We start from the raw sequence: 8,832 nt of genomic DNA on the forward strand, positions 1-8,832 counted from the left end.
GTTTTGGGGGTGGGTGGAAAGTAATACAATGAAACTATAGTGGAATATCATGGTTCGCGATGCGTTTGATAAGGGCATCATCTCATAATAGACTCAACTCAATGGATAAGTTCCATTTCCGCCTATACTATCAGAGCTTAGATTTAGGTAGGCCGAGATTCTCGTCTAAGCATCTTTCAGTCTAAAAAGTGTTTAGTATACTAGTGTTTATGTCAATTGTAATTGATTTTTGCAACGAAAACATCATTTTAAATCTAAATCTAGTATCGGATTTAGTGGCAACGTCTCCTTTATTTCATAGCAGGAAATTTTGCTTTGTTTCGATCACGATAAGGGTAAGATAAATGATTGAAAAACCTTGTTGTTGACTTTGCTAAGTCTTCTTTTTAAGTAGTGCTACAGCTGTTGTCATTCTTCACAACCCACTGGTTGGACTGCTCTAACATCGTTTAATAAATTTTAAAGCACTGGTGGTAATGTCCTGTGGAATCTCAGCTAGGCTTACCAAGCTTCTAAAATTTGCAATAACCAACATCGCATCGTCGGATATCTATTCCTTGTTGAGAGGTCCAGAGTGATGGCCACATTTGTGTCCTTTTCGACCCGATTTGGGGGTGAAAACTTTCGAGACCATGCTCTATTAGTTACTCCTGCTGCTCCTGACATACGCTGACGGCAGAGACGTAATTGATTTACGGCTTTCTCATGTAACATATGGTCACCGAGGCGGAAAACCTAGGGTTGAAGTTTAACGAGTCAAAAATCAAAATGATGGTGACACTCACGGCAGTCCTGCTAACGAAGGCCATGAAGTGGCGTTGTACAGATAGGTACAGATGGCTTCTTTGGAATTTGAGTCGTCTCAAATTGGCGAATTTGAATCTATCTTGTATAATAAAACATTTCTTTATGAAATACCCTGTAAAAAGCCTACGTTCACCTCTGAGTACTGATTTTAATTTTTAAATTTTAAAAAAACCTATTAATGATGATGACTTCACTGTTTTGCAACAATGTATCCTCGGCAGACTCAAGTGAGTTGATCAAGTCATTAGGATGATCCTTAAGATCGCCGTATTGTTTGAGGAGAATACAAAAATGTACCATTTAAATATCAGTTAAATATCAGTTCTTGCATAGCTTCTTTCAATAAATATGAAATAGAATAGAGTTTCTTTGGGCCGCAATAGAACAAACGAGCAATCCACAGAACTCATATACTTCGTATTATATACAAGTCTAGAAAGTTATTGTATGACAAACATCGTCCAATAGCCAAACCAAAGAGAATAATTTAAAATCCAATTTATTGATTTAAACTGAACTGAAACTGATGCCTTCGATAGGAAATAGTTACAGCTATAGTCCATTTAAAATGAAACCCAAGAAAAAACGAATACTAATTACGGAGCAGGTATTAGTAATCGCTATGACAAACTTTGTCTTAATTTGCTGCTCGTTAGGGATAAAATATAGTACAACTTCGAACAATGCCCCATCCTATTAGTTTAACGAGGAACGCCCTCAAGAGTTTTAGTTCCACGATCAAGGACTTTTAAATCGACATCGAGTCAAGAGACGGTTCAGTTATAAATTCGGGCACACAACGATCAGGAGGTCACATTTCAGTTCCACCCGGAATTAGGAGTCCCACAATCACGGATAACGATGAAGCTGAACAAACTAAAACCTCGTTGGGATGCGTACAACCGGCGAGATTCGTTCTGGTTGCAGTTGGTGTGTTTGAAGTATTTGGGTCTTTGGCCACCGGAGGATTCGGATCCGGCCACTCGAACGCGGTACATTGCGTACGGTTGGGCTCTGAGGATCGTGTTTCTACACCTGTACGCACTAACGCAAGCATTGTACTTCAAGGACGTGAAGGATATCAATGTGAGAGTGGTGAAGATGTGTTACGATTTGCATCAGGGTTCACAGGCGTTGCTTTCTCCCACAGGACATTGCTAATGCTCTGTTTGTGCTGATGACACAAGTGACGCTGATCTACAAGCTGGAAAAGTTTAATTACAACATATCCCGCATTCAGGCATGCTTGCGCAAACTAAACTGCACGCTGTACCATCCGAAGCAGCCAGAAGAATACGGGTAAACGAGATGAAGAAATGGAAATGGACGAAGTTGGAACTGATTACATGCAATTCCTCGCATTAGGCCTGTACTCCGATCGATGAGTGGTGTATTTTGGCTGATGATCTTTCTCATGTTCGTGGCCATCTTTACCATCATCATGTGGGTGGTTTCGCCCGCTTTTGACAAAGAGCGTCGACTACCCGTTCCGGCCTGGTTCCCGGTGGATTATCATCGTTCGGACACCGTGTATGGAGTGTTGTTCCTCTATCAAACGATCGGGATTGTCATGAGTGCGACGTACAACTTCTCCACCGACACCATGTTTTCCGGCTTGATGTTGCACGTAAATGGACAAATTGTGCGTCTTGGCAGTATGGTGAAGAAGGTACACGAACTATGTGAGGTTAAACTTTGAAGGTTTAATTTTGAAGGTTGCTATATTTTAGATAGGCCATGAAGCACCTCCAGAACAACTGTTTCTTAAAGACCCGGCAACAACTGATGACGAATGGAAGGAGATGAGAAAGCGTATCAATTATCACTCGAGAGTGTACGGGCAGACGTATGCCGAGGTGACTGAGTGTGTACTATTTCACAAGGATATTCTATGGTAAGGACGCGTAGTATACCGAAGTATACCTTTCTGGATGGAATGGTTCACAAAACGGTTCCGTTAATGTGCACAAAAGCTTCAGCGATGAAGTGCAGAACATTTTCCGGGGATCCATTTTTGCACAGGTGTGCGCCTCGGTAATTATCATTTGCATGACGCTACTGCAAGCCACAGGGGACGATGTCACGATGGCCGATCTGCTTGGCTGTGCCTTCTATCTGCTGGTGATGACTTCGCAGGTGTTTATATTTTGCTATGTTGGAAACGAAATCTCCTACACGGTACGCAAACACGAATGCGAGCAGTTGTTGAAGATCGATTTAAAAATGTGCTCATTTTCACAGACGGATAAGTTTACGGAGTTTGTGGGTTTTTCCAACTACTTTCGGTTCGATAAGCTCACCAGTCAAGCTATCATTTTCTTCATGCAAATGTGAGGTCTATCAAACAGAACTCAACTACCATTGTTTGATTGATGTTATACTTTTCTTTGCAAGGACTCTCAAAGACGTTCATATTAAGGTGGGAAGTGTGCTGCAGGTAACATTGAATTTACACACCTTTTTACAGGTACGGCATTACATTTATGACAGGGTTGTTCTTTTTTAATTGGTTATTTACGTTTACTAAATTTTAATTTCTATTTCCAGATTATGAAGCTTTCATACTCTTATCTCGCTGTATTACAAAGCATGGAATCGGAGTAAGGACAAAATGTTAAAACTTCAGAATACTCTCAGAGCATTATGAACAGTTTCTAGAATAAAAAAAGATTTAGAAAACAAATAAAATTATTCACAAATTTTGCATTTGTCTAAAACAATTTAATTTCTAGGAATTAAACAATTATGTCAAGGAATTAAACAATTTGTAGTGCATGAAGTACGTTTTTCGACCTCATTCAAGATGGAGTATAAAATTTTGTGGTGCAGCATTTCAAATTGATAAACTTTGATCTAAAATCAAATAATTTAATTAGTAATATAAATTTTACATTGCAAACACATCACAATATAGTTGACAGTAGCAGTCCGGTTAGTCCGATGGAAAAAGTTAGACAGCTCTTCATACAAAATTTTTAGACAAATATACAGAAAAAGTACTGTTCAGAAATTCATGAGAGATGGGCTATAGCTGATAAGAATACTCTCACAACTTTCATGAACATCTCGCCTCAAACAATTTAGAAACAAATTCCACAACTCGTTAAAATAAACACACCAATTATAGCTTCGAAATTCTATGAAAATTCTCCGCAAAACTTTGCCTTTATAAAAACCTTAATCTCAATAATAGAAAAATGTTCCTATTCTATGTGGTTAAGCTGTACGACCAATTCCAGGAATTATTAGAGGCATGTTTTTATGCTTAGAAATGTTATAAAGAATTTTATATTTATTCTCCCCCCGTATACGCAGTTAATCCACTTTACAAATGGAGGCCGATTTAATGGAATTTTCTATCCACTTCCTCAGAATTCCTCCGAAATCTAAGTCTCTTAAGGCCATTTCATCATTATTATCAACATCAGAAGAGAAAGTCAACAAAAGGAAATGCGATTTCGAACATAAATCTCATTTTAAAGGCAATTTTCAAATTGCTTCCTCGATGGAAAACATGGATGGCACGAAATGGATGATAAAAATGTAGGAATTTTATTCACCGAGTTATGTACTAAACGTAACAACCATGTGCAATGAAAAGAATTGCTTCACGTCATGTAATTCTGTTAAAAATCGACATAAAAATGGCCCTCTGGTTCGTCGTATGCTGCAGATCAACGATACTATCCCTTTGAAGTAGGTGCACCGTGCTTCAAGTGGTCCCACTACTGCCTGCGAGCTATCGTGCGCACTTCACATCGTCTAGACGTCATACTTGTCCATGAGAACAGCAAAACCAAAACCAAAAAAAAAAGCAGAAGGATAAACTTACGTGTTCGATTTGACGGGCAGAAACATTTTCTTGTTGCACGCTACCAGCTTAGAGAGATGCTTGATGAGAAAGATTTTCACCTTCAAGGTGCATATTCGGCGCGGAGCCGCTACCGCCGTCGAGGTGGAAGGTGTCGGTGAGGGGGCCCTAGCTGAAGGCTGCTGTGCCGTCGAACAAGACCCTTCCGGTTGCCGTTGGGCAGCGTTCGAGCAGCTTCCGTGATCGTCGCCGGTTGCTAGTAGCGGCTGCTGAGTTCTGGAGTCGCCTGCTGCGATGCCCTGTTGGCTGGTGTCGTTGACGACGGTGGTGGTTATGATCTGCTGCGTAGCGGTGGCAGCAGTACTGATCGAAGCAAGCGATGCTAGCTGTGCGATGGCAAGCTTAGGCTGCTGCTGGCAGGCTGTCGACCGCTCGGTCGGGACCGCTGGAAGGCGCTCGGGGTGTTCTAACTCTACGCTCACTGTATCCGGCACGTCCGTCGAGGCAGGTCGCGAGCATCGGACTAACTTGGTGCAGCTGTGCAGGGAAGCTGTGGGTGAACCCGCCGCGGAAGCCGCTGAGGCGCAGGATCGATCCACTTTTACTGGCGTTACGCACAAGGGCGCGTTCGGTACGAAACTTCCACCGTGTCGAACGAGCCGTTGATGACGCGCCGGATAGCTGGACACGAGGCGCTACGAGATCTGGCCTCCGTCCCAACTATCCCACCCGCGGACACGGTCTTTCGACACTTCACTTCACACGCCACTGACGTCAACCGGGTGGCTAGCAGTGGGAACACACAAAACTTGCCGTATCCACCCGTATTCAACTACTTATGTTCGCATGCATTAGATGAGGAGCTGTATGGACGGGGAGGAAACACAAACACACACACACACGAACTCTACCGTTGAACACTAACCGTGATGACCGATTCTATTTCGGAAAGAAAAGAAATAAACAAAACAGATAATAAAAATGAATCGCTACGGAGCCGTTTGGAGAGCAGCTTGATGTTCAGCAGCTAGGACATGTGAAGGAACGGACCAACAGGGAGATCGTGTGGATTGAATTGGTGGGAGGTGATGGAATTGTAGAATGATAAACTGGATGATTGCACGAGACGTAACATGTGTTCGATACGCTCATCCACAGCGAAACTACCGAGTGCTAACGCCGGCCGGCCGGGGAGACCGACGATAAAGATGATAAATTATGCAAACTCATTTGGGACCATCGGAGAATACAATCGTGACCGTGTGCGAAAGTTTTGTCTGGGAAAAGGATCATGAAATGTACGTTCTATGTTGTACCTTTCATCCTTTATTTTTATTTTCTTTTTGGTTGGTAATATTTGATATCATTAAACAGATAAAATATGATTACGAGAAGAAAGCGATACAAGCCCCAATGAATCGTTTTGGGAAACTTGTGGATTGCCTCCTAAATGCGAGTTAATTGCAATGGACATTGCGGATGTGTTATTGGACGTTTTAGTGAACATATTTGCACAGCAAAGTACGGGCGGCTCGGTGGTGTATTAGTAGCGACGTCGGTCTTCACACGGCAGGTTCGATCCAAATTCCCATTCGGACCAATCCCACGTCTATGTGTGGTTTTCGTGATCTGGTCTAGGTCTGAGACAACGTAAATATGTCTAGTCAGCCAGAAATGGCAGGTATGACCTCCTAGTTAAGTAAGTCATTAAATCAAGAAGAAATAGATTACGGATAAAAATCTAGTATGTAATTAATTAGTATTAAAAATTGTATGTTATATGACTATTTCTCTTACGATTAGACAATAATTGAACTTATTGGTACATGTTCGATGGAATAACGTAAACTGAGTTACGACAAACTCAAACCGATTTTAATACATTTTTTCCTGACCTCAATGCGTTCACGAGCCTTAGCATCTTAAAATGCCACTTTGAGGCTTCGTAGAAATACGCACTTTCGACCCGGCAAAATCTTACGACACTGAATGCGTGAGCTTGTTTTTTTTGCACGACCAAACGTAATCGGCGACCTAGTGAGGGCTCCACCAACCAATCATCACCCCAACACACCCACCGGAACAGCCGGAGCTTTTCGCAAACAAAACAACGCCCACAAATGGGATTACGTCTATTCAGTGCACTATTTGGGTTGCACTTTCCGGGTTCCATTCATTCGGCAATGGTCCGGCTGACACAATGGCCTACATACGGTAGCTGAGAACGTCTTGCATTGATTCATTGGGCCCACACGCCCATCCGCCCGAACGGACGAGCGTAGGACCGGTGTTTGGTGAGTGGCGTGTGAACTTCCTCCACAATAGCGTCCACTAAATGCTACGCTTGATTGCATTCGCGCACACTCCGGTACTGCACCGGATGTTGGGGGAGAAAGTTGCAATGTGACAGTCGGCGGCTGACATTCATTGATGAGGGTACCCGTCATTAACGTTCACGTTTGAAATGTGGAACTTGTTGCCACACCCAGGAATGCCTGTTGCTTTTCAATGGAGAGTAAGAGAATTTGTATAGGGGTACATCATTAAATAACTAAATATATTTGATACATCTGAAAATATTCATATAAATGTTTTTAATTTTTACATAAAATTTGCTCTCAAGAAACTCAAGATATCCTCTGTTAAAAATGCACCACGACACACTAGTACTCAATCGTCCAGTGGCGCATCAACATCTGCCCCAGTGCTTGATTCATGGTTTGACCCTTCTCCGTCGTTCGCCACATTAAGAGACGAATTGGCCATTAAATCATCGAGACATTCGAAGTAAACACATCGACTACAGCAGCAGCTTTGTCCAAGATGGGTGCTTTCCTTGAGAAACAGAAACACCGACCTGGGAATTATCGTCTCCTTGATGTGGTACCCGTACTGGAAATCACACTCCAGTACAGCTTCGTTAAAGTCCGCATCGTAGTCGGCATTGATCAACATTTCGGGTGCGAAAAAATCGAAGAATGAATTCCCCGGCGTCACCGTCAGATTGTGATCCGGCTTCCAGTCGATGGTGCAGCCTTTGCAGTTGTAGATTTCGAACCCGTTAAACTTGGCCGGTGCATCCGGATTCGGAGCGCAGCGCAAAAAGTACTGCTTGGTGAGCACCTCGTTCGTGAAGTAATCGTTACTGGCGAAGTAAAACTCTAGCTCAAATCCGGCCTCCGGTTCGTTCACGAGGTGGACACGTACATCCTGCAGCTCTTTCAGCACCGGTTCATCCGTCGGCTGAATCATGTGTTCGAGAAAGCTGGCTTTCAGCACGGTCAACCAAAACTCCGGTATCCCTTTCGGTTGATCGGCCACATCGTTCGGGGCGGGATTCGATTCCAGCAGCTCGGGCACATCGTCCCCATTGATGATCCGAGCAACCTTTTCGTGACATTCATTAAACACCGACTGGTATTCGACCTCCATCGCGTGTGCCTTGTAGTGGAACTGCACCTCCCGGTCGACGATATCCAGCTGGATCTTGCGCAACGCGTACAGTTTGGCCTGAATGTTGGGCGGAAGCGGATTCGCCGTGGCCGTTTGCTCCAATTCAATCTCCTTGATGCGCTTCTCGATGATAGCTATTTGATGCAATAGGGAGGCTTCAGTTTTCCCCGCTGACGGTTCGCTCGTGGGCGATGGAACCGATGGGGAACTTGCCGCTGTTTCGTGCGTTACGTGATCGGCCATTTTCAGCTTCGATAGGGACTAGTTTTTTTTTGTGTTTTTATTACAGAGATGCTCAGCTACGGGGTTTTATGACCAACTGTACTCGCCTGGTTTGACTCACTAACTGACTTCGCGAATTCGCAATCAAAGCCTACTACTGGGTTGTGATACTGGTACTGTGTATTCAGTTGGAAATGGTTGTAAACCCTCATTTTTTAAATTTATCTTTGGAAAAACATAGAAGGCTTAAAATGCTTTGAACGGATTTTTTTAGGAAAGAGGGACATAAAATCCAATAGTCCACACTTTAACTGAAATGAAAGTTCCAACAATAGCCAATTTTGCATAACTTGAGATACACTTATTGATTTTTGGTTGTTTTCTTGCTGGAACTATCTGTTAGCTGCTTGTAAATTCAAAAAAGGCTCCATTCTTGGAACTGGAATCTGGACATGAAACGACCAGAAACCATAATTATGGCATTGCGTTCTGTTGTTATTGCTTGATGAAAGATTACTTCGAATTCACTACCTAGACGG

The 8,832-nt window shown here is 42.9% G+C and overlaps 2 protein-coding genes across 2 annotated transcripts; one reads left to right on the top strand and one right to left on the bottom strand.

Annotated features, from left to right (window-relative positions):
• Positions 1 to 1,668: 1,668 nt before the first annotated feature.
• LOC128303151 (odorant receptor Or1) lies at positions 1,669 to 3,411 on the top strand. The gene is made up of 8 exons (XM_053040011.1): positions 1,669 to 1,893; positions 1,958 to 2,106; positions 2,173 to 2,476; positions 2,538 to 2,701; positions 2,781 to 2,985; positions 3,049 to 3,137; positions 3,202 to 3,274; positions 3,355 to 3,411. Exons 1-8 carry the CDS (start codon positions 1,669 to 1,671, stop codon positions 3,409 to 3,411), a joined length of 1,266 nt encoding a protein of 421 aa, XP_052895971.1.
• A 3,750-nt stretch (positions 3,412 to 7,161) lies between these two features.
• On the bottom strand, positions 7,162 to 8,314 carry LOC128302242 (nucleosome assembly protein 1-like 1). Its single transcript, XM_053039019.1, has one exon. The coding sequence runs from the start codon at positions 8,312 to 8,314 to the stop codon at positions 7,289 to 7,291; it is 1,026 nt and encodes a 341-aa protein (XP_052894979.1). The 3' UTR covers positions 7,162 to 7,288.
• Between the last annotated feature and the right edge of the window lie 518 nt (positions 8,315 to 8,832).

Source organism: Anopheles moucheti, chromosome 3 (assembly GCF_943734755.1).
Source record: "Anopheles moucheti chromosome 3, idAnoMoucSN_F20_07, whole genome shotgun sequence".
Classification (NCBI taxonomy): Eukaryota; Metazoa; Arthropoda; class Insecta; order Diptera; family Culicidae; genus Anopheles; species Anopheles moucheti.

Excerpts from the sequence above, each read along its gene's own strand:
- LOC128303151 (XM_053040011.1), top strand. The coding sequence starts at position 1,669 with ATGAAGCTGAACAAACTAAAACCTCGTTGGGATGCGTACAACCGGCGA. Across the intron at positions 2,986-3,048 it reads GAAACGAAATCTCCTACACG|ACGGATAAGTTTACGGAGTT; the intron begins GTACGCAAACAC and ends TCATTTTCACAG. Across the intron at positions 3,138-3,201 it reads ATCATTTTCTTCATGCAAAT|GACTCTCAAAGACGTTCATA; the intron begins GTGAGGTCTATC and ends TTTCTTTGCAAG.
- LOC128302242 (XM_053039019.1), bottom strand. The coding sequence starts at position 8,314 with ATGGCCGATCACGTAACGCACGAAACAGCGGCAAGTTCCCCATCGGTT.